This window comes from Columba livia, chromosome 2 (assembly GCF_036013475.1).
Source record: "Columba livia isolate bColLiv1 breed racing homer chromosome 2, bColLiv1.pat.W.v2, whole genome shotgun sequence".
NCBI classification, from domain to species: Eukaryota; Metazoa; Chordata; class Aves; order Columbiformes; family Columbidae; genus Columba; species Columba livia.
Window position 1 is genome coordinate 55,432,959 of NC_088603.1, and position 25,597 is coordinate 55,458,555.

General features: G+C 40.9%; 1 protein-coding gene across 2 annotated transcripts; it reads left to right on the plus strand.

Annotated features, from left to right (window-relative positions):
- Positions 1-2,691: 2,691 nt before the first annotated feature.
- On the plus strand, positions 2,692-25,597 carry LOC102083883 (T cell receptor gamma constant 1). Of its 2 annotated transcripts, XM_065052022.1 has the most exons (6): positions 9,314-9,690; positions 9,810-10,134; positions 15,599-15,648; positions 21,582-21,872; positions 23,568-23,636; positions 24,374-25,597. In XM_065052022.1, the coding sequence occupies exons 1-6, from the start codon at positions 9,648-9,650 to the stop codon at positions 24,505-24,507; spliced, it is 912 nt and encodes a 303-aa protein (XP_064908094.1). In that variant the 5' UTR covers positions 9,314-9,647; the 3' UTR covers positions 24,508-25,597. The 2 variants fall into 2 exon arrangements, with proteins under 2 accessions (XP_064908093.1, XP_064908094.1); XM_065052021.1 differs by lacking the exons at positions 9,314-9,690; positions 9,810-10,134; positions 15,599-15,648 and adding exons at positions 2,692-2,833; positions 2,948-3,181.

Consider the following 25,597-nt stretch of genomic DNA (forward strand, 5'->3'; position numbering starts at 1 on the left):
CGCAAAGCAAACACTAACTTGACAATAGCTATTCACACTTGCTTTTTACAAACAGAAAGACAGTAATTTAAACTATTTCAGCCCTTTTCTGTTTATGGACAAACACTGAGTGATAAAATCATAGGACCACGGTTGTACTCTGCTGGAAGATGTCCTGGGGAGCCCTGTATCCCTGAAACCCTGGATGAAGCCAGCTCAATGGAGGAGTTTGCTTTAGTTGATGAGGACTGGGTTAGGGAGCAATTAAATAGCCTGGACTTCCATAAATCCACGGGTCCAGATGGGATGCATCCGTGGGTGCTGAGGGAGCTGGCTGAAGTCATTGCTGGACCGTTCTCCATCATCTTTGTCAAGTCTTGGGAAATGGGAGAGGTGCCTGAGGATTGGAGGAAAGCAAATGTCACTCCAGTCTTCAAAAAGGGCAGGATGGAGGACCCAGGTAGTTATAGACGGGTCAGCCTCACCTCTGTCCCTGGGAAAGTAATGGAACAGCTTATCCTTGGTGTCACCTCAAGGCATATCAAGGATAAGAGGGTTATTAGGGACAGTCAGCATGGCTTTACCAAGAGTAAGTCATGCTTGACCAAACTCATAGCCTTTTATGAGAATGTAACAAGGTGGATGGATGATGGCAGAGCGGTGGATGTGGTCTGCCTTGACTTCAGTAAAGCCTTTGACACAGTCTCCCACAGCATCCTCACAGCTAAGTTGAGGAGGTGTGGTCTAGACAATAGACTAGTGAGGTGGGTTGCAAACTGGCTGAAGGAGAGAAGCCAGAGAGTGGTAGTCAATGGTGCGGAGTCTAGTTGGAGGCCAGTATCTAGTGGAGTGCCTCAGGGGTCAGTACTGGGGCCAACATTATTCAATATATTCATTAACAATTTGGACGAGGGAATTGAGTGTACTGTCAGCAAGTTTGCTGATGACACTAAGCTGGGAGGAGTGGCTGACACGCCAGAAGGCTGTGCTGCCACCTGGCGGGACCTGGACAGGCTGGAGAGTTGGGCAGGGAATAACCTGATGAAATTTAACAAGGGGAAGTGTAGAGTCCTGCATCTGGGCAGGAACAACCCCAGGTTCCAGTATAGGTTGGGAAATTACATATTAGAGAGCAGTGTAGGGGAAAGGGACCTGGGGGTCCTGCTGGACAACAGGATGACCGTGAGCCAGCACTGTGCCCTTGTGGCCAGGAAGGCCAATGGCATCCTGGAGTGTATTACAAGGGGTGTGGTTAGTAGATCAAGAGAGGTCCTCCTTCCCCTCTACTCCGCCCTGGTGAGACCACATCTGGAATATTGTGTCCAGTTCTGGGCCCCTCGGTTCAAGGACAGGGAACTGCTGGAGAGGGTCCAGCGTAGGGCAACAAAGATGATTAAGGGAGTGGAGCACCTCCCTTATGAAGAAAGGCTGAGGGAGCTGGGTCTCTTTAGTTTGGAGAAGAGGAGACTGAGGGGTGACCTTATTAATGGTTATAAATATATAAAGCGTGAGTGCCACAAGGATGGAGCCAGGCTCTTCTCAGTGGCAAACAATGATAGGACAAGGGGTAATGGGATCAAGCTGGAACACAAGAGGTTCCACTTAAATTGAGAAAAAACTTCTTATCAGTGAGGGTGACAGAGCACTGGAACAGGCTGCCCAGGGGGCTTGTGGAGTCTCCTTCGCTGGAGACATTCAAGACCCGCCTGGACATGTTCCTATGCAACCTCACCTGGGGCTTCCTGCTCCAGCAGGGAGATTGAACTAGATGATCTTTTGAGGTCCCTTCCAATCCCAAACATACTGTGACACTGTGATACTGTTCTGATGCCAGAACACCCAGTATTCCGGGTCTTCAGTACAGGGTCTCCAGAGCGCATTGAGCACTGGGGTATCGGTCACATTTCACAGAAGAATGAAAGATCAAATTCCTGGTGCAATCGCAGGAGAGCACTTACAGCATCTATGTGAAAATCACTTGAAATATACCAAAACAAACAAAACCAAAACAAACACAAAACAAACCCAAACAAACAAACAGCCTGACACCTCACTAAAATAACATTACAACAGCACAGAAAGGAGAACTGGTGTAGACAACTTCGAATGATAGCCACCAATGACCTAGCATCTGAAGAATGACTTTCAAAAGGCAAAAGAGGCAAAACAGGTAATTTCTGTGTTTTGCTTGCCCTAATCATCTTTCTTTTAGGCTAAATCAATTGGGGGATAAAGCATTTGTGCTTCCTTGAGTCACACCCAGCATTTAGACATGCAGCTTACCTCACCTGTTACAAGAAGCAGTTGCAAGCACACCAATACTACTTCTGAGCTCCCAAATCTCTGCTGTGTATCTTCCAAGCCTTTGGCATTCAGCCTGTGTCACAGAGAGTAACTTGAGAGACTTCAAATTCATTAAGTTCCACATTCTTACTTTTTCTCCTTTCTATTGGTAGTGGACATAAGGAAAAGTGTCTGACTCAAGCATTCTTTAGCAGCCTTCAACCAGTCCAAAAGTAGGCATAAAAACTGCTTCAGACTACAAAATTACTTCAAGTGAGTTAAAGTAAATTTGTTGGTGTGTATGAGAGAAAGAGAGAGGGAGAGAAGGTGAGTCTGTGCCAAGTGTGTAAAAGCTATAATCAAGATAACAGTCAGCGGGGTTCAGTCAGGTTGCTTTATCTCAACGCCACCCACCTGCTGCCGGGAAACCTCTCAGGATGATGCCCAAGCGAGTGGTTTCCTTTGCTCAGCCCCAGCCCTGCAGCCCTGCCTTCCTCCCAGAGGCAGACGCCAGCCAGAGCCCTCGAGATGCTGCTGCTCCCGCTCCTGGCCCTGGCTGCAGCCTGGTCTCGTAGGTTCCCCTTGTCAGCCCGGTGTGGGGCAGCGGCAGGAGCACCCCCTATTTACACGTGAGCATGAACAGCAGGCTGAGGCTGTTTGTTCTGTTTTCTCTCCTTCTTTATAGATGGACAAGCACAAGTGCTTCTGAAACAGAGCCAAGCCTCCATCACCAGAAAGGAAACTAGAACTGCCTGGATTGACTGTACAACCCAGGGCATATCTGACTTCCAGTCTGCGCTTATACATTGGTACCGACATATACCCTCCAAAGCTCCTGAACGGATTCTGTATATCGGATCAGGTCAACCTGTTTATGATGATAATTCCAATACAAGAAAGTATTCTTCTGTGAAGAAAGGTACCAATCTCTGCTCGTTCTCCATCAATGACATAAACTCCAACGATGAAGGTACCTACTACTGTGCCTACTGGCAGGCACACAGAACCAGCAGACCACAGACAGCCTGTACAGAAAGCTGCCTGTACCCTGAGCGGCAGCTTTACATCAAACACAGAGAACCACCATTGCACCTTCCTGCCTCTGCAACCTCCCGACACTTTTGTGCTGAGCATGTAAATAGAAACAATGCACAGGGAAAAAAGCAGAAAACTGCAGCGTGCTACACCTCATCTGGCACCATGTGCTGTGCTGGGGAAAAGGAGCACTCCTGGGGATGATGGTAAGCACAGCTGGATTTAGGGAGTGACACAGAGCATTTTTGAACAATATAGATACTTTCCCAAGTACTGCCTAAGCAGCAAAAATGAAGCAATAGCAGGGACAGAGCGTAGCAGGAGGATATTGCCATGGAGATCTGGCCTGGGAGACTTCAGACCCTGGTCACGCTGGAGATGCTCATGACACTCATCACCAAATTCTCCTGTTTCAATGTTTATGATGGTGATGACTCCTTATAACACCAATACTCCTTAGCACCTCTTGCTACAGCAAGGCTCTGTTACACTGGGCATCTCCTGAAAAGATGTCCCCAAGAAAGGATTCAGACTATTTAAAAGAGAAAGCTGCAGAATAAACCATGGAATATATGGAACAGGTGACACAGCACTGCTGAGCCAGACAGCTGAGAGCAGACCACAATGACATTTCACTTAGGTGGCAATGCGATCACAACCCTGTGTCCATGTGATAACGTCACATAACTCAAGCACATTGTTATTTCTCTTCAATGGCAGTCCACCCCCCATCTGAGCTTCATTACTTATTTTCCTATAGGCCCAGATGTCTTCTCTGAAAATCTCGTTGCTTCAGGTTCTCCTTGCAGCTTCTGTTTGGCCTTGAAAGATACCTTCCTCTATGGCTTTCACACTTAATTGGCTTATTAATAAAGACAAAGCCTTCCAGTCAGTAAACTCTATGATTATTATTCTTTTGTTGTTCTACTTCTTCCATTGTAGATGTCTGCACTACAGGACCTGACACAAATTCATCTGTCTGTCAGAAGGGCAAAAGGACAATACGAACTTCTGGTACTACTCGTGAGATGAGATTTCATTGTTTATTATGATGCTATTGACAAAGACGCAAAAAAAAACATCCAGAGTAGGTTATCTCTCTTTGGTTAGACAATGATAAATCTTTCTCAGGGAAGAGAACGCCCTGTGGTGGCTGCTGCCCAAGTGACCATTTGTCATGAAGGCTTTGCAGGACACCTCTGCAGGGCTCTGAAATGAGGGAAAGTACAAGAACAAGCAGAGGGCAGCAAAAAGCCGGCTGGGGAACCCTGGCTTCACTTCACCATTTTCCGAGGTAAATGGATAAGGCTCACCAGGCAGATTGGACCTGTTTTAAGTAAGAGACAATGGTTCACTACGACTTATCCCATTCATGTTCCCAAAGGAGGCGGTATTTTCTAGGAAAGGCTGGTGAAATGTGTTTTGGGGACAACTTTGGGGTGTCTGTGGAGAAAAGAACATCTTGAGTTTTTAAATTGTGAGCTCAGCAGTTAAATTTGAGAGGAATGTAGCAGATAAAGAAAAACTATTTCCAACTGTGTCTTCTAGGATCTTTTCACCCTGTTACTGCTGTGGTTGAGCTTCTCAGTAACATCAACACTCTCCAGAGCAGTAAGTTGAAGAACGGCCATTGGATGTGCCAAATGAGTCACTTCCTCCTCTGAGCTGCTTCATGCTTTCTCCACCTGAAGGGCTTTATCATGCTTCTGTCTCTGTTTCTTTCATTGCCAGGTTTAACACACATGGGCAACATGTTGCTGTTCACCATTCTTCTTGCTACTTCTTTCTGGTCCTGTAAGCCCTTTTTCATCTCCTCTCTCCCTCCTGTGTGCCAAGAACACAGTCCTGGCTCCAAACAACAGTGGTTTCCTCCCCTTCTCACAATTTCTCTGCTTCTCCTTACAGGTGCAGATGCCCAGGCAGTACCGGTGCAAAACCCAGAGATACAGAGGCAGGTGCCTGGCAGCTCCACCAGCATGGTGTGCCGAATGAGCCATGAAGGAACCGTGCACTGGTACATGCAGCTTCCTGGAGAGCCACCGAAGAGGATACTGTACATGTCAGGACAGCAACGTGCTACTGCAGACAGTGGAGATTCAAGGAGATTTAAAGTTGGCAAGAATCCTTCTGAGCCTGTCTATAGTCTTACAATCCATTCTTTAACCCCAAGAGATTCTGGCACTTACTACTGTGCGTACTGGTTTTATCAGGGCATCACAGTGTTAGGTGGAGAAAGATAAGCTGTACTAAAAGGCTCTTTGCACTTTGATCACTGCCAAAATGCAGATACTTCCCTGTTCCAGCCCTCTTTCATGATTTCCTGCAACAGCTTAAGAAAAACAGCAATTTATCTCGACATCTGCCAAATATCTGATGTCAATAATCATTTCAGGACTCACACATGTCTGTAACATCCAGAAATTTGAGAGTCCCAGTCACTTTAGGGAAAATATATAGAATATTGCTCTTGTGGTGAAAGCTTGATTGTACTGAGAGCACTCACCTGACAGTGAACACAGCCTGTCTGTGTGTGTGAATGAATGTTAGCTGTAAATTTCTCCATGGGAATCCTTGGAGCAAGCAGACAATCATATCTCCATCCCCTCAGTGTTTTCTCTTGGAGAAAAATGACATTGATATTAAGGAAGGAGAGAACACAAGATGATCTTACACATCCTCCTTTATGTTTTTCTTTTATTTCCTTTGCATTTCAGGAACCACAAATCCTTAAAACTGCCCAGAAAACCTAATGCTATTGTCATAGGTTCTTGCCTGATGTGGCCAGGCCAGACCTGAAATCCTCAGTCATGGGCTATGCCCCTGGCAAGCAGAGACTCTCAGGGCCTTCAGGATAAGAGTGCTGAGTTCTACAGATCAGATTCTACCAACAAAGCCTGGTTTTACCATTTTGGAAAGCTGATATTTGCCTGACAGCTAAGTCAGAAAACAGAGAGTTTTATGCCTCCAAGTTCCTGAGGTAGGACAGAGCGCACATCCTCAATGCCCTTCCATCATCCTCTGACTCTCAACAGCAGCAGAGCATTTCACGCAAACATGCTGCTGCTGGCAGCGCTGCTGGCCACAGCTGCTTGGTCTTGTAAGTCCTTCTGTCTTTTCTTACCTTTCTTCACAGGCACCCATGCCTGTGCTGACAGGCCTCTTCCCAAATCCCTGAGTTCCAGCTAATGACATCCTTGCTCCTTTTCTCTTTCCTAGGTGGATTTGCACAAGAAATTCCCATACAGAGCCCTATATCCATTACTAAGTCCAAAAAAAGTGCACGGATGACATGTGAAATTCAAGCGTTAGGGGGGAATTTTGATGGCAGCGTCATACACTGGTATCGACAGAAAGAAGGCAAAGCCCCAGAGAGGCTACTGTTCTTTTTAGTAGGGAAATCTACGGTTGATACTGGCTTTCAAGCAAACAGGTACTTGGTTGAAAAGATTTCTGGCCACAACCGGTGTGTTCTTAGAATAAAAGAAGTTATTCCAGATGATGCTGCTACTTATTACTGTGCCTACTGGGATACTCACTGTGATATACATTCAAAGATTGTCAAGGCAAAAAGAAAACCCAACAAACCAAACACACCTTCCCTCAACATCTGAACCACAGGGCTGTAACTCTGCCACTGCCCTGATCTTCTCATTCCGTCTGGTTTCAGCTGCAGAAAGGCCAAACCTTTTTCTGCTGCTCAAGAAGAGCAGCTAACCCTACTTTAAGGACAAATGAAGTCTTCGCTACCTCAAGAATTAGCACATAAATACTGGGAAGTCACCGGTTGTCAGGGATTGGCTCAAGGAGCATGGACATGAGTCCACCAAGCAACTGTACGAGCAGAGCCCATTTTAGTTGACATAAGTAGGCCTTAGATAGCTTGTCTATTAGGCCGTGGGAAAGGGGGAACGGAAAAGTACTAACTAAGGCAGGGTCAGGATGTCCTTGAAGAGATAAGAGTCAGAAGAATGTGGGATGCGCACAGCTAGCTAAACCCAAGTAGGTGGAGTAAGTAAATGTAACCTTTTAGTGCTTAGCCTATTAGATAGAGACAAGTATGCATAATTATGGTATTTGGTATAAATGCACGCTATGTCGGGCAATAAAGTTGAATCATGCTTTATCACTCACATTGAGTCGGCCTGCATGTTTTCCTCAGCCGCGTACTCGCAACCAGTTCCTTTCGTGCTGTTTGCATACTTCTAACGTGGATACCTCCAAGATCACTGATGATTAAGTCATGAGCCAGTGTAGCCCTGCTGTTGATCTGGCAGCTTTTTGTAGTTTTTTAAAATATACTCACATAATATTTTTTTTTTTTACCCCACTCAGAAAGATGCGAACGCTTCCAATCACAAGAAGCCTTCACTTCTGATTATTTTGCCGTCTAGACAGGAAACTAACCAACTGCTTTTTGAAGAGCTAGCAGCTCTGCATTCCCTGTGATACACAACGACATTATAAACAGTTGTTTTGAAGTTAAGGTTGCACTTCTAGAAGGTACTTTTCCCACACTTCGTATTGGCACTTTTCTGGCAATGGTATCACAACCCCATGTCCATTGGTATTTTTCAAGCAACCCAAGAGTATAATTTCCTCTCCTCTGTGCATTCCATCCTCCATCTGAGCTTCAGTACTTAATCTCCTACTGAAGAAACTGATGAGGATTAGTAAGCATGGATTTACAAAGGGGAATCTATTTAGATAACTATAGATAATGAAGCTCTCTGGAAAGTGCATGTTGGCCATTTCTTCAGTATCAAGTCTATTTGGTGATTATTTGAAGCTGGAAAGGGATACTGCTGAAGAAGTCCTTGGCCACTGCATGTGTTCCCTAGGCATAGACACCATCAAGTTTGATCTGTAATTATTCCTACTGGGAGACTGCATTAGAAGGCTACCATACAAAACCCAGACAGTGTCTGTAATTCAGACATTTAATTGTGTGAGACTACTGTATTGCTCTATGCTCCACCTGGGATCAGGTGCCTGACAGATATCTGCTGTGTGATCAGAAGAACAGCAATGTGCTGCTACCATTTCATACATGCCCTGTTAGTTTTGACAACAGGAACTTGATTTCAGCTCCTGAAGGTACAGCTGCCAACACAGTTTTCACTCTGATTAACCCTAGGTGCTCATGCAGGAGACTGTCATGGGATGCTCCTGGGATGAGTGACCTTTTCCTTGCACCTCTCTCCCTTCACCTCAAAGTCTGCCTCATATTTCTCTCTTCCTCATCACTTTGTTGTCACTCACCACCTAGTAACTTTGATGTGTCTTCTGATCCTTAAGACGTTTTCTTTCTCATCACCCTCAAGGTGGCATGAGAGAAAAATAACGGAGTTTCCCATGGTTATTTACTGGGAGAGGAACGATCATTTTCACTTCCTCCACACTGAAGCAGGTGTCTCTTCTTGCCTGCATCTGCCTGGAGCCCTGTGCCATCGGACACCTCTCCAGGCTGGTCAGCAACACATGCTTGCTGCATGTGGCCAGCTGCCAGCAGGAGGGAGGGAGGCTGAAGCAGCTCCTCTCCCTCCTGCCCAGTGAGCTGCAGCCCAGGCACGGGGCAGCACTTCGCAGCACCAGCCCCACTCACGGAGATGTCCCTCTGTGGTGGCTGCAGACAGCAGCTCTCCCCAAGCTCGCTCTTGTTTTCCAGTCTTCCTTTCCAAGAAGTGTTTGCATCCCATCTGCAGTTCGAAACCAAAATCCTGTGGTTGTACATTTCCTCCCACGCTTGAAACCAAAGCGGAGTCAAATCCCCACAGTGCAGCTGCCCTGGTTGCTGCAGGCTGGTGCCTCCAGTGCTGTGGTGGAGGGCAGCGCCAGCACAGGGGTACCGCGGGCACTTTGGCATGCACAGCTGAGTGACTGAGCTGACGCAGCAAAACGAGGTCGCTAATGGGACTGGGGAACGCCTCCTCCCCACATGGGCGTTGTGCACCTCTCCTCACCATCCTTCTGGGTGACAACACATACTCACCACCCACCCAGGGTGATCTTCAGGCTGAAACCTTCACCACCTAATACGCAGCTGGAGCTGCTGTCACTTGCAACCCTTTCTTGGTGGCTCTGGCTGGAGTTTTCAAGGACCACCCTAGGATTTACCACAATTTCTCATATTTATCTGAAAAGCAGACTGGACTACAACCTCTCACCAATTTTAGCCTTTCCCATTCTGGAGACAGTTTTCTGCAGATCACCCCATCTCTGTGTGCACTGAAGACCCATTGCTGAGGACCGCTCTAAAGAGTCTCATCCTCCTCCCACACAACATTCTCCTCATCAGACGTCCCTTCCATCATCCTCTGACTCTCAACAGCAGCAGAGCATTTCACGCAAACATGCTGCTGCTGGCAGTGCTGCTGGCCACAGCTGCTTGGTCTTGTAAGTCCTTCTGTCTTTTCTTACCTTTCTTCACAGGCACCCATGCCTGTGCTGACAGGCCTCTTCCCAAATCCCTGAATTCCAGCTAATGACATCCTTGCTCCTTTTCTCTTTCCTAGGTGGATTTGCACAAGAAATTCCCATACAGAGCCCTATATCCATTACTAAGCTCAAAAAAAGTGCACAGATGATATGTGAAATTCAAGCGTTAGGGGGGAATTTTGATGGCATCATACACTGGTATCAACAGAAGGAAGACAAAGCCCCAGAGAGGCTACTGTTCTTTTCAGGAGGGAAAATGGTTGTTGATACCGGCTTTCAAGCAAACAGGTACTTGGTTGAAAAGGTTCCTGACCAGAACCAGTATGTTCTTACAATAAAAGATGTCATTCCAAATGATGCTGCAACTTACTACTGTGCCTACTGGGATACTCACTGTGATATATATTCAAAGATCATCAAGGCAAAAAGAAAACCCTCCCTCACTGAACCACAGGGCTGTAACTGTGCCATTCCCCTGCTCTCCTCACTCCATCTCGTTTCAGCTGCAGAAAGGCCAAATCTTTTTCTGCTACTCAAAAAGAGCAGCTAACCCTGCACATCTGTCCTTTTCAAACTCTGAGTTGTCAATAGGACTCTGGTGTTCAAATATACGTCTGCTATTTTAAGGAGAAAGGAAGTCTTCACTGCCATAAGAATTAGCACATAAATACTGGAAACTCACTTGCTCCTTCTATGCTGTTTGCACAGGAATGGCAGAATTCTGGTGGCCCTTCAGGTCAGCAAACATTACACTGACCTCCTAGTCCAGCCACTGTTCTCCCCTAGGCAAAAGAAGGCAGTAAAAGAAAGATTAAATGCTGAAGAAACCACCTTGGTGGTGGGAACAATATGCTTGCCACCACCTAGCATATCTAAGAAAAAGCTCTCCATGTTCCCCACTATAGCTCTATGTGTAAGCAACAGTTAGTCCCTGGAAATATTGTTTACCTAATTTGGATACCAGAAAATCCCACATGCCCCAATTTAAAGCAGAGATTTACATTCTCTTATCTACCACAGCTGATGATGTGCTGCTTATAACCATCCTTTTCTTTCATTTCATGTAAAGGCAAGAAAAAAAAAATATAAAGAGGTTTTTTTTGAAGGAAGGAGATTTGCTGAAACTATCAAGTTTGATGGTCTTATTTCAAGTTTGTCCTGAGTTAGTATATGGCCCTGGGCACAGCAAGAATTTCACAGAAGAACCTTAAAGGAATAATTTTTGCTTCTGCCTTTAGCCAAGTATGTGCTTGCTTATCAGCTTTTCTTTTTTGATGAAGGGTGTAATCGGTTACCTGAAATGCCAGACCATCACACATAAGGAGCTACAGGACTTCAGAAAGAGGATCAGGCTGGGTGCAAATAAACAATATACACCAGTATCCTCAGGTCTTGAAAGTATTGAAGACAAAATGAAATTAAGCATGGAAGTGTTCATTGATTTCACTGAATCCTGTTGGTATTTTCAGGGCTAGTCAGTGGTGTGATGTACAGCTCTCAGCCAGAAGCCTGTAATCTCACATGCTGTCTTTACTCATAGGATCGCATGGCAGTTTTCTGTGACTAATTTTTATTTTTTGTTGTTTTCTGTCTTCCATGTGCAGTCAGCATTGTTGTCTTTCTCAGAGACCCTTCCCTTGGGGTCCTGTCGTGGTGTCAGAAAGATTCCTGAAGCAGACCTTAGACTTGTCAGAGCATGTGGCATCACTATGCCCATTTTATGATAGTAAAATTGCTGTGGACCATTAAGAGACCCATCTCCAGTGGTTTTGTTACTTCTAGCACACTCTGAATGTCTCACAGGGGACCAGCACTTTCTGAGCTTCATAACAGCCATCCATGGTCTGTTTACAGAGCAAAGCTTCATGCAGAGAAGTCTCTTTCACTTTCCTCCTCCTTTCCTTTTCCCTTTCCCTTTCCTTTCCCTCCTAGCTACTGCCTGAAGGTGCATGCTGACCCTCATGCCTGAGAAATGAATCCACAGAGGTTTTTCTCTACCGTCAAGCCTCTCCTTAACATTTTCCCTTCCTGTGGTGCCCTGATACTCTCCTGGTTTGGATCATTGAAGTTTAACTCATTAAAGAATATTAGTCTGATTGGACGAACAAGTGACACAATAATTTGAAATATGTATTTGGTCTCCAAATGGATATACATCAGTTTTGGTTTCCTCATACTAGCAAGCCCAGATCATACAGGAGACAAGCTGTCTGCAATATGCAGTGTTTCACTTTGTTGCTTATTTTATAACTACATTCTAAAGGGGAATTCTCAGCTACGCACTGTCGTGACCTTAATCCAACAGTCCCAGCAGTGGCAGGTGAGATGGTGGTGGTCCCCTTTGCTGTGTGTCCAAGGACATGACAGGGAAAGCAGCAGTCAGCATCATTCTCTGTCTACACCACTCCTGCCATTGCTCTGTTTTGCGATTACAGTGTTATCGCGCAGGAGCCTTCAGAATAGATGATTACTTTTGTTACACCTACCTCAGCTGAAAGACCCTCACCCTCAGCCTGGTTCCTCCCTCTGGCCACAAATGTAATTTCTTAACTTTTTTTTTTTCAGTTGATATGTCACATGAGATCCTAGAAGCACTAAATTTCAGTTTCTTTTAAAAGGCAAACTAAGCATGTAGGCTGTTTGATTGACAGCAGTGGTAACTCCTCTGATGTTATCTTGGGCTGTTTTATAAGAAATCCGTGCGCAAAGGAAAATCCTCCTTCTCCCACCAGCTAGTGTACATAAAGCTGCCAGTGAGCTGCTGTTGGAGAGCCTGGAGTGATTCCAGGAGGTGAGCTGACAATAACCACACACTGGAGGCAGAAAATGCAACCTGCAGCACACAGGCACATTTGCAATGCTTATGGTGCTGGCTTATGGTTCCTTCTTCCCCTCTGCTGGATTGTGTTAAGACAACTGAAAATGAACTCCATGTCAGTAGTACTTGATGTCACTTAATTGCAGGAGAGACGGGTGTACCTCTTTGGGAAAGAGCAAGATCATTGCCTGAAGGTATGTGACTTTTAACATTCACAACCCTGCGCACTTGTTTGTGTGTCTAAAATTGAAGAGAATCCTTCTCGTAATTCTTTGCTGTTACGTGGAGGCATTACCTAGCGAATCCGCAACAATTTAGGAAAGAGATTTTCTCTGAAGGACATTAGATATCAGCTGAACAACCAGGTGTGAGTCTGAAATTCCTGACATCCTCCAAGGAGCCAAGGGCCAGGCCTTCACTCAGTCTCCCAGTGCTAACTGGCAATAAAATTGGATTTTCTTCAGCAATGGCATAGCAAGAGAACACACTAGCTTATTGCAAAGTCAAAACATGGTGTGGAGAGCCTGGATCAAATACTTCGGTGGAGGAACTAAGCTAATTGTCTCTAGTAAGTACTACTATTATTGATCTAATTTTCACAAAGTCATTCAGGTTCTCAGATAATTAAGTATGAAAGACTATAGGAAAAGTAATTTCTGCCAGATAAATGTTCTTTAACCTTTGAACTGTGTGGATTGGGTGGATTGATGTGCAATGAATATATCGACCTTGTGAATAGAGAGATCGCCTCTAGATCAATTACTAGGATGTGGGAATGGAAAAATTAGGAGAGGTAAAAATTTAAATATTGGGATGCATTCATTCCCGTTCTGTGAAAGAAAAGTGAACTTCTTGAAAGCTGAGTCTCAGAAAGGTAAGAAATGCAAAAAGTTTCTTATTTATAGAGATAGAGTCTTAGTTGAGTGGGAAGGAATATTGCCTCGAATGTAACAAATTTCTAGTTCCTGGCCCTACTGAAAGAAATTAGTTCGCTTTTTCATTGGTATTATTCTTAATTGTGGTGGAGCTATGCAATCACTGGGATTAATGCTGGTTTTAGTATAAAGCAGATAGCAATACCTACAGGAAGTTGCTCAGAAAACACATGAACTTACCAAGCTGGCTATAAGTCAAATCATAAAAAGCAGAGGAGAGTTCCAGAAAAATTTAAAATGTTGTCCGTGCCTCAGACCAAAAATGTTTTCTGCTGCAATTTGCAATGAAACTGTGTCTGTGTAGACTCAACTGCTTTTGCCAAAAAGATTATGACACAGCCACTTACCAAAGGCATGAACTTAGTTATGGGCCTCAGTAATTTTTGTTTAGAATACAGACTTTGCATTAAAATATGGGCTTCAAAATATGAGTTTGATGAAACTTCAGTTAAGGTACTTTCACACAATAAGTAATTCACAAGATAGGACACTTAAGAAGAAAATATTGTTTACCTGTGTATTTAAGTCAACAAATAACTAGTAAACTTTCTTAATTTCCTTTGTGAATCATAATGTAACCACATTTATTCTTAAAACAGCAAAAAGAGGTTATTTCAGAGAAAACTTAGCAGATTAGAGGCAGCAGATCTCTGTTAGAAAAATCCTAGAATATAATGTAGTTCTAAAACAAGCACAGCACTGTTTTCTTCTCAGAAAGTTCTGTTCAAAATCCTGAACTTTTTACTCACTGCTCAAAGTATTTCTAAAAATGGCACCTTAGTCAATGTTTAAAATTCAGCTATTACAATGGACCAGACTATCACCAGCCTCTAAATCAGAGAGATTTTTTCTGTAGCTTGTGCAAGAAACGTGCAGTGAAGGTGATATTGCTAAGCATTGTAATACTGTGGAATGCTGATACCAAAATATTTGGAAGTGGAACTAAGCTTATTGTTTCAAGTAAGTACAAAATGTAAAACTTAACTACTCTGAACTATCTTCAATACAGTTAGATACTGACTACATGAAGTGCTCCGCTGTTTTATCTCCCATTAGTTTTAAACCTACTGAATGCTTCAAAGAATTTTCCTCCTAAACAGCATTTCCATATGTTATTGCAGCACTGATGTATAACTAACCTCATTATTATTTTATTTTTAAAGATTAATTTAAATATGGCAAAGATAACATTCAGAGAACTGAAAGATGGTTTTGTCTTTAAATGTGCATATTCAACCTTTGTGATATTTCTAACTCATTCTGAAAGAAAAGTGTCAAACCTTTGGGTTACTCGAATTCTTTGAAAAGCAAAGTATTTTCCTTCAAGACTATGTCTGACTATACCAAATCAAAGGGGTTTTCTGAGATATGTCCAGAACTTCTGAAGATATGCATAGCTAGAAGGCTACTCCCTCTTCCTAGCTTTTGCAGAAACTGCTTATTACCAGTCGTTACTATTATTAAGGAAGAATGCCAAACTTAAAATGCTTTGACATACTTGTCAAAATTATTTTGCTTCGAGTAAACTTCAAGTGCTTTGATACTTGCCTGTGATTTGGCTCAATTAAAATCTTGAGATAAAAGCAGGTTACCTAATTTTGACCATCTGAAAATAACATATGTGATTAGTGGGAGGGTCAGTTCCAATCCATGAGGGTTTTGCTTCATGTTCCTGACAATAAAAATGTTGGTTGGAGGTTTTGTGCTGCTCAGATCTCTGCATAACGTTCACCAATTATAGGTCTGAGTTTATGGGGTGTATAAGGAGCAAATTAGTTGGCCAATATCTGATTAAACAGATTTTTCTGCTGGTGCTGCCTCTTTCCAGAAAGCAGAGTCAGAGCCAAGGTGCTCAGTCTGCACCATCTGTCTAAGCTTCCAGAAGACTAAAATTAGTTTAGGTGAATCCTACCCATTTAACAACATGTGTCCTCAAAAAACTCCACTTTTTTTTTTTTTTTTTTTTTTTTATGTAGACAACTGCTCCTTTTTTACTTTTCTAGGGCCTAAAAATTTATTATACAGGAAATCTGATTTTGTTTAAAGAATACTGTTTACCTATATAAAGATAACAGAGCTGCACTGTTATTGCAAAGACTTTATTCACTGTGACTGGCTATTACAACAAGGTATTTGGCTCCGGTACAAAACTCATTGTGTCAGGTAAGTTACATGCTCTTTTCCATGCAAAAAGCTGTATAAACTTGGGGCTGTCCTATAGATGAGTGTTACATTGTCCCAGAGGGCACTCAGCCTGCTCAGAGCCTCAATGGCCACCCTCCTTGTGCAGAATTCCCCTCCCCAGCTTGACATTCCTACAGTGAGCCTTGTACTTGTAATGCAGTGGTTTGGGATGAGAAAAATTTCTGAAAAAGAGCTTACTTTTTTTTTTACTCCCTGAAAGGAGTTACTTTTGATCATACTCCACCTGGAAAATGTGGTGGAAAGCAGCCTGTAATGTTTTCCAGGGCAATTGCTCTTTCCTCCATGTGTACCGATGGAATAAGCACGGAATCAAGCAGCTGTGAATTAGGCATAAAGAAAACCTCTTCTCAATACAGATACAGAGCAATATGCAACAGCCATTTCCAAAATCCTTTTTTAATTAAGCATGTGTGCAGGATCTGTTAAATGTTTCCATGATTTTGCATGGCCAGTGTTAAATTAGAGCTGCACCCTCCATTTGTCAGTATGCTAAATCTTTAGTTTGGTGTACATGCAAGCTTAGTTATTTAAACCTGAAAGACTAATGTAAGTGAAACCTGTTGAATGAGCACAGGTTCATCCATACACTGTTTCGTAAGGAAAGTTCTAACTATAGAAATCAGAGTGTCAAAAGAAGCAGGTGTATTTCTAATAAGAAAATAGGGCTAGGCTGGAACACAAAAAGAGATTTTAAAACCACTGAGACTAGGTGGGTTTTTGCAAAGCACTCACGTACAGTGACGTTTACAAAATCTTCGGAACTGGCACAAAGCTTGTTGTTTCTGGTAAGTTTTTTAGTATCTAAGAAAATATGCCTTATTCCGACAATCCAAAATCTAGAGCAAAGGGAATGCGATATGCTATTTTAAAATTATAACACAGATTAAAATACTGATTTTGAAGTGTAACGCAGAAAAGCGATGTGGAATTTGCAGTAGCAGAATCCATTTCTTTAGCATGCAAATACTTGTGTAAGAGAGGTCAGGGTAAACTACAGGATTCACATAAACCATAAACTGCTGAAGTATTACTTCTTTTGGATACTCAGAGCTACATCATGTCATTCCCTTGTGCAAAGCTTACTGCCCAGAGCAGCTGGGTCAGGGTAACTCAGATATGCAGCTGTAGATTGCCCCTTGGCCTCAGAGCAGAGGGAATAGAGGTGCTACATAGGAAAACATTGTGAGGGCAAACAGATTCCCTAAACCATGGCTGAAGCTCAGCACCTCTCTTTTTGGCCAAGGGGAATGTATTTCCCCATGGATTTGTCCTAACAAAGCTGATTTATTCCCGGCAAGAGGAACTGAACCTTCAGACGCACCACAGAACTGGTTAGCTGCAGGCAAACAACAAACAATTAGAAGACTAAAATGTGGGGGGAAATCCTGGGCCTTCACAAACGTTGCCATTGGTTTCAGTGTCAGCAGGATTTCACGTGAAGTGCATATGGCTTTCCCTGGGGAAAGATGTGCACAGGAATGATGGAGGTTGGTGCTTCTCTACCGCACACAGATGCACGTGTGATGTTGCCTTTTGGTACTGACTACCCGCGAGAGTGATGTGTAGGTACCTGGGGCAGGATTTGAGGGTGAACGGTCCCGATCCCACATCCATTTAAGCAGATTACAGTAACCTTAACACACAGAGGATTAGGCTCAAAATGAGTAAATGCCCCTCCGCTAGGCTTGAGAGGATCCATGGCTGTTTAGGACTGCCTTTCATTAGTTCACTTAAACAGTGGTCTAGTATGCGTGTATTTTTAAATCACGTGAGCAAAAACACTCACCATCCTAGAAAATAAAGGAATTTTTCTAGAAAAAAAATCTAGACAAAATATGGGAGCTAAATGAATTCCCCAGACAACAACACTTTTGGTTTGTTTTGACATTTTTTTAAACAACTGATAGGAAATATTAGCTTGAAACTGAAATTAAAGTACATACTACTGAGGGATCTTTGGGAATAGCAACATTAGCTGAGATTGAATTCAAATTTTCTACATCCATGTAGCCAAAATAATAGACTCTTTTTGTTCACATGATAGCTGTTACATCTGGTACTTGTTTGGCCAAAATGTCCCGAGCAGTTTTTGTAATGGAATGTGTCAATGGGCATACGAAAAGATATTTGGTTCTGGCACAAAACTCATAGTCTCCAGTAAGTGTTTTCAAAGACTTTTTTTTTTTTTAAAGTTTTGTAATGGGAAAGCTTTAGAGTGAATGTTGACAGCTGTTTAAGGTATCTGGGGTGGCTCAGTAGGTCAGGACTGTAGTGGGCTATTATCAGTAATAATACCTGGACAAGAATGCTGTTTACGAGCCCAGAGTGCTGAGTTGGATCAGCTCCCCCTGGCTTGAAGGGGAACTGAGAAGCTTTGAATATCACACAAAATTGGTCCATTTTGTGTGATCATCCAAGTAATAAGAATTAAAATTTCAGCTTAAGAACACATTGACTTTATTTATAAATCTTATTTATAGATACTTATGAAGAAACTGTAGAGGAATTTCATTAAGAAAACTTCTGACAGTTCATCTACAAAAACATGTATTTTGAACCTAAATTCATTAACAGCTCATTGATTATGAGCCTTACTCTGGAATGTTGTTTGCACAATATATTGCAGGCTCACTGCATCATTACAAGAGAGAAAAGTCAGATTTTAGCTTTAGAAATATTTGTACCTGTTTATATACTATTTTAAAAAGACCCACGTGCCTCTTAAAACCTGCCTTAGAAAATTGTTTAAAAAAAAAAAAAAAAAACAGCAAAATTTGTGAAAGTGTAATAAAAACAAAAAAGACAGTGGAGTGGAAGTTCATGACTAAAATTTTCGGAAAGGATAAGGTCATTTACTCAGAAAAGCCAGTGTAAATCATCTTGTTGACTTCAACGACTTCACAGATCATTCTGAAAATACATCAAAATGTACAGCCAATTCTGCAAGTTTTCATCCTTTCTTCCATTCAGTTTATGGAGAGAGAAATATATATATTCACACACGAACATATATACACATGTGTATACGTAAAACTTAATTTGCTCCGCTCTCTGCTGTCGTACATTTACCTTCGCGTGTATAAGGCACTCTTCTATGTATGCACACGGTTGCAGTTATTCAGACCATGTTTCCTCAGTATTGTGATATGATTTAGGTGTTTCATTTAGTCTAAGCACCTACGGTCTTTTTGTGGTAAATGGAAAAATACTGGAAATTCTGGAGGTGGAAATTATTCTGTCTTCGTAGAAGCCTCTAAAATGGGTTGGATGAAATAGCAGCTGAAAGTATCTTTCTTTGCCTCTCTAGTTAGATTTGATAATCCAGAAGACTAACATCAAACTAGGCAATTAAATTTTAGCCTACTGAAATTAGTCAGAGTAACTTACTAAGCTTTGAAAATCTAAAACAAACATCAGAAATAGTCATGAGGCTTTGCTGAGTGCCTTGTCACCGGGACAGGAGCCACATCATGGTCTCCTGAATATATACAACTCTGGAACAAATAAGTCATTTTATAAATTAGTTTAATCTTGCATCCCTGGGAGCACTGGTGCATAAAGAAGATAAAAATAACCCTAAACTAACGTTAGAGAACCATAAAATTGTTAGCAGTTTTATTACTGGGTCAACAGAACTCAGTCCATACCTTCATTTCAATGACAAATCTCCAAAATTAAGGAAATTCATAATACAAGAGTTATTGTTTTGAAGTAGACAGTCTTATGCTTCAGTCATCCTTGTTTTTAAACATAAATCACTAAGTTGTTTTAAGTGGTATGCAATGTACAAGATTGCTCTAGAATAGCCAGATCATTTAAAGAAAGGTGGAAGCTTTTTGACAAAAACACGTATTGCATTAATGTGTTTTCTCACAACGCATGAAACCTGCACCACTCAGCGAGAATGAATTTTAAAGCCTCTGCATCTAGATGCTCAAATTCAGTGGCAGAGATTCACACAGGAATCTAAGGAGAAAGAGTAGTGTAAGTAGATGAACACCTAAAATCTCTTTGCGGCCTCAATTTAAAAAAAAAATCTGAAGCAGCACCTTCTACACAACAAAAGTCAATTTTGAAAACTGTAACTAGTCTTCAATTGTAGTTAAGCATAGACAAAAACAATTGCCCATGACAACTAAAGCAGATTCTTAATGCTACTATCCACTTTTATAATGTCAAAAAGTCTTCTCTATATGGACAAAATCTGGATGATTTTGACTCTTCCTAATAATATTTATTCCAGACGGCCAAATGAAATAGAGATTACCTACAGCTAGCCTGTGGTAAATGACTCACTTTTCATTTAAAATATATTAACATATGTTAATACTGAGTATGTTTTACAAAGCACATCACCCACGACAACCCTGTTATAGACAGTCATGTTATTTGGAAATAGCAACGTTATCTAGATATAGCATGTTCTTCTGCTTGAGCTTTGTTTAGGTTTTTCCTTTTCAGATGCAAACATTTAAACAAATCTAGTGTTAAAGGAACAGCATTGCCAACCTTTATGATCCAAAGCATTTTGTGATTCCGTTTTCCTGTCTTTATCAAGATTTTAACCTAGCAAATACATAGAATGTCTTAAAAAATGGCAACAATAATTTTTGCTGCCTTTAAAAAAAAAATCACAAAATGTATGTCAGATTTTAAAATTAATTAAATCTAGCAGATATTCATTAATTAGCAATGGGGACTTATACTGGGGACATAAAACTGCAAACATGTGAAAGGCAGGTGACCTACCTTTAACGTTCTATAAACAAAATTGTCACAAAGCTGGTTTTGCATAAACATTATAAAGCAACATTAAATTCCTCTTATCAAATAAATGAACAAAGCTCTTTCAGAAACTATTACTATTATTAAATAATTGTCAAAGACTTGTGCAGACAAGTACACTTTCTGACAGCAGTACTGCTTGAAAGGCTATGGGATATAGCTTCTCACATAATTACCTGAAGTTTTCTAACTCAATTTCAAGGGAGATTATTAATAATCTTCAACAATATTTCGCTTTCTTAAGATTTCTCAAAACTAAGTTTTCAAACACTTTTGAGTAGCTTTCTAGAGTTTTAAAGAAAGAGACTTAAATTCATTTTTCAGATAAAATTATCAATAAATCTTTTATGAGATACTTTTTAATCTGCTCAATATTATAGCGGTAAAGAGGAGATCTAGTCCGCTCTAGTCTTCCTCTACTAGATGTACTGCTTGACATGAAGCATGAACAAAGCAGTCTAGATGTCAGCGCTCACGAAACAATTTAAGACTTAAAACAATGTTTCTTCATGTACATGGCACAATATCAAAACCTAGATAAAACATTATCCAGACTCTGGAAGACTCTATATTGCCTAAACAAGAATGAGTTTAGAATATTTGAATTTAATTTTGTCTTCTGCTTTTTAGTTTGACTTTATGTACCATACTCATTAAAGTCTCTATTTGTTTTAGTACTCTATAAGATAACATTTAAAAATAAGGTTAAAAGTCATATTTTTCATTCATGGTTATTCTAAATAGTGCTGTTACTGGTTTGACTGAAAATTAAAACTTGCCATTTGGATGCATTGAAATAAGATTTAATATAAAGTGTATTTGAATGCCAGGTTCATTTAGCTCAGCCTAAAACTTCTTTTTACTTCAAGGATGGAAATATCTGTAATTCATCCATCCCATTACCTAAAACTCCTTTCATACATCAGACATTTCTATTCCCATCATAAGTATTTCATTACAAATTAGTGAGCTAAAACATTTGTTAATAAGACGTTTAGGTTGTTGCTCTTCAGAACTTGTATTTTGTGGCTGGGCATTTATTAGCTGTACACTACTGATCTTCCAACTCTCTATTTTGTTATTTTTTCCTCCAATAACCAATCCAGACAAAGGAAGCTCTGCTCCAGTAAAGTCTGAAATCCTGAAGAAGAAACATGAAAATCTGATAACGTATGTTTGCCTTATTGAGAAATTCTACCCGGAAGTTATTCGGGTGACATGGACCGATGGAGAAAAAGAGATAACAGACAATGTGGGAAAAGGAGATGCCTGGAAGCCTGCAAAAGAGGAGGAATACTCAATCGGCAGCTGGTTAACTATACCAGCGGAGAACAAAAACAAGAACTACTACTGCAAATATGAGCATGAAAGCCAACAACGTTCACTGCCGACAAAAGGTATAATATATACTACATTTAAAAAATTTAATTCTATGTATTATTATAGACATCAGCTTTTCTTAGCAATGAAATGACAGAATTAATGCTTTCTATTACTGTTCCTGGAAACATCTGCTCCTTGGCACAACAATAGCTAAAATACACATCTGGGGAAACTACCCAAGTTTTCCCAGGTAAGCAACCCAATGCTCCCCAAGTGAAGGTCCCATTGTAAGAGAAAAAGAGCAGTTCTTCAGCCTCATCAGGTGCAAACTAGCAGAGCTCCAAAAGGTCTGCGCTGAGCCGTGGCAGGTACTTTCCAGTCTACAGAAGTTTCCGAGAACAGGATGACCTGTTAGCCATGGCTTTAAGGTGTAAGTGCCTCTGACACCTCCTGACATTAGTTACAGCTATAAACAACTAAGGAGTTAAAAACAAGTTTACTGGGCATGTAGAGCGAAGTTTAAATATATTACTTACTCATAGTCCGGCGACAGTGAGGTAATCACCATGCATGAAAAGTGAGATATCTCATTTAATTGTGGAAAGACAGATTATGCAAAGAAAAATCTGAAAGACAATGCAATTAAAAAACAAACAAACAAAAACAAAAAATCCCACAACCAAAACTATAATCCATGTAAATTGTTTATATCATGGTAATATCTTTAAGAAAAGCCGCCTATATTGGTTTAGATTAATCTTTTCTCAGTACCTACTTCTGTCCCACTTACTATCAATTAACCTAACTCAAATGAGTAAGAGAGCATGGCCATAAATTTCAATCTTCAAAATATATTCTGACAAAAATGCTTTAAGTTTATTTAGATGGAGGATGTATGTAGGGATGCAATATAGGTGTCTTTAAGCCCATGTATCGATGCATACAAATGCCATAACGAAGAACAAACACAAATTTGCTGCTTCAAGCACAAAAGGGTTTATTTTAGAGAACAAACCATGATCAAAACAGCAAGTTCCCAATAGGGAAACCTTAGATCATATTCTCCTCAAGATTATTATTTAGTGTTGAGCCACCATGAAGTACCCTGTTTCCTCAAAAATAAGACAGGGTCTTACATTAATTTTTGCTCCAAAACTTATGGCTTTTTTACATATACAGCTGCCTGAAAACCATTTAAACTGACTTTTTAAATGAACTGTAATTAGGTATTATTTTTGGAGTAGGGCTTATATTCCGAGCATCCTCAAAAATCCTGAAAAATCATGCTAGGTCTTGTTTCTGGGGTAGGTCTTGTTTTCGGGGAAACAGCGTAACAAACTAATTAAGGTCCCTTCCAATGTAAATTATTCTGTATTTCCAATAACAGCACATTGTATAGGCAAACAGACTCCAGTTACTTCTGTGACAAGATCAGGTGGTCAAATTGACTTCAGCTCCAAGTAAAAGACGCTGCCAAGGAACAGCCTAATGGACACATTCCTGAAAGGGCAAAGGCAAACCTCCCACTTAGAGCAACCAGTACCCAGTCACTTCTCTGCAAGCATTTTTCCCCTTCAAATTCTCTCTGCACATGAATCCAACCTGCAAACATCATCCCTGCAGACAGATCTCAAACATCTTTTTTTGTTGTTTAACTTCCCATTTCTCTGTTGCTGTATTGCCTTTTTTTTTTCCTTATTTCTCAATTAATGTTTGTTAAGTTAAAAAAAAATAAAAAGCCTAATTGGGGCACTTAAACTTTCCATTAGATTCTACAGAGACTTCTCGGGAAGAGGACTGCAGCACATATCCTGGGAACGGCACTGTTTTTAACAGAGGTAATAAAAATGTATTAAAATGTGGGAATGCAATGCACGTTTATGCATGAGTTAGATATTGCTATAACACATCAGAATATCATTAAAATTATCTAAATCATCTACAGAAAATCTTTAAAGTCTGGGGTCAGCAACTCAAAAATGCTTCAGTGCTACTCTGAATTAACTTCTGTTGAGGATTATAAGAAGGGACTCTCCTACTTTTAATAGGTAGCTTTATTAGGATGCTATAGATGCTGTTCAGGGTACTATATTATTAGCCCTTATTAAGTGCCACTTTTTTAAATACCCAAAGTAGTTAAAGGCTTGACGCTGCAGCTGATGCTCCATCAGCCTAGCAATTGCGCAGCACTTTGGTCATTTTCTTTTAGCTTGAATGGGGCTTTAGGCAAAAGCATGAGCAATTAAGTTAAAAAAATCCAACACAAAAGGAATTAAGCAAACCTGGTGCTACCAGTAATCAGTGCTGGAAGCACTAGAATAGTGTTCTTGCCTTTACAGAGAATAATAGCCCAGCAGAATTGAAAGGCAGTCTAGTGCTAAGAAACGCACTTGATCTAGAACTTTTTGGAAGTGCAAACCCTCTCAAACGACAGTGGTACTTTGTATGTGTTTATACACTGTCCACTGGAATCAATGTAATTGCAGCAGTAAACAGACTACACAGTCCTACCTGCCTTTTAAGGGGTTGTACAATATTGACACTAAACAAGACTTCTGTTTTACATTTCTTACAGATCACTTAATGCACAGGACAGCATATTTAGTGTATATTGTCCTTCTTCTGAAGAGCTCCATGTACTATCTCATCGTACTCTTCTTCATCTACAGAATGTGGGCTTCAACCAAGCACCAAGGAAAGAAAGCATAAATGCTGATTTAGGAAAGCCTTACAAGTTCATCTTCAATTGGCTTTGCTATGTGCTTATCCATATAGACTCCCCTGCTCTCAGTGTTAGATGTAACAACAACAAAAAAAATCCCCAAATAATTTTCTGGCATTAATGCATAGGTCTTGTTTTTGCTTCACTGCTAGAGTTTTTGTATCTGTCTGGTTTTCCTGATTTTTCTGAATATTGAACTGAGATGGGCAATAGCAGTTAAGTTACACACCTTGTATTTTAATCCAAAGTCCATATTGCTGGACAGGGTGCTGTGCCATCTTGTCTAGACCACGTTTTTGCCAAGAAAGGCTGGACATGATGATCCTTGTGGTGCCTTCCAACCTGGTATTGTATGCTTTTGTGACTGCAAAATGAAGAAGGTACTCATGTTAATAGTAGATATGCACACAGAGATTTAGAGTTGTAACAGGGCTTTTGACATATAAAGAACAGATGCATTTTCTTATTGCACTTAAGGATTAATTAGGAACATTCCTGTGCTGTTAATTCACAGGTATTTGTTAATTTTTACTTCTGATGATTTATTGCAACTCTCATGTATCCACCAAATCAGGACTTAAATATTTTGAAGTGAAGTGTGCTTTAAGTCAATTAAACACAATTTTTCAAAGTCAACAGAATATCTTTGGTTGAAGAAGTTAGACAAGCATAAAAGTAATTCTAAGGTGCACAAGCACAGAAATGGAAGAAATCCAGCAGGCTTTGCACCAACCCTGTGACACATACTGAAAACCTGCACATTGTATTTTTAAGGAAGAAAACTATTGTAGTGATCACAAACATCATCTTGTTTAGAGATACCTTTTAAGTTGAGCAAAAGCTTAAATCTGAAGCTTTGATAGATAACGTGTTTTCACAATAGAGGAAAAATTCTCAGGTGTTGGACTTTGTACTCTACATCTTCATTTCTGTGGGAAAATCAGAAGTAGATATTGGGGTAAAGCATTTGCTCACTTTGGGACAAAGCACAACAACAAGTTTGCAGATAAGCGCCTGCAGCATTTACACTCACTGTATCTGTAATGATGTAGGGGGCAATAAAAGCTTTCCTTCAGG

Bases quoted from the DNA above. Each gene is read 5' to 3' on its own strand.
- LOC102083883 (XM_065052022.1), top strand. From the start codon at position 9,648: ATGCTGCTGCTGGCAGTGCTGCTGGCCACAGCTGCTTGGTCTT. The intron at 21,873-23,567 runs GTATAATATATA...ACTTTCCATTAG, and splicing joins ACGTTCACTGCCGACAAAAG to ATTCTACAGAGACTTCTCGG. The intron at 23,637-24,373 runs GTAATAAAAATG...CATTTCTTACAG, and splicing joins CGGCACTGTTTTTAACAGAG to ATCACTTAATGCACAGGACA.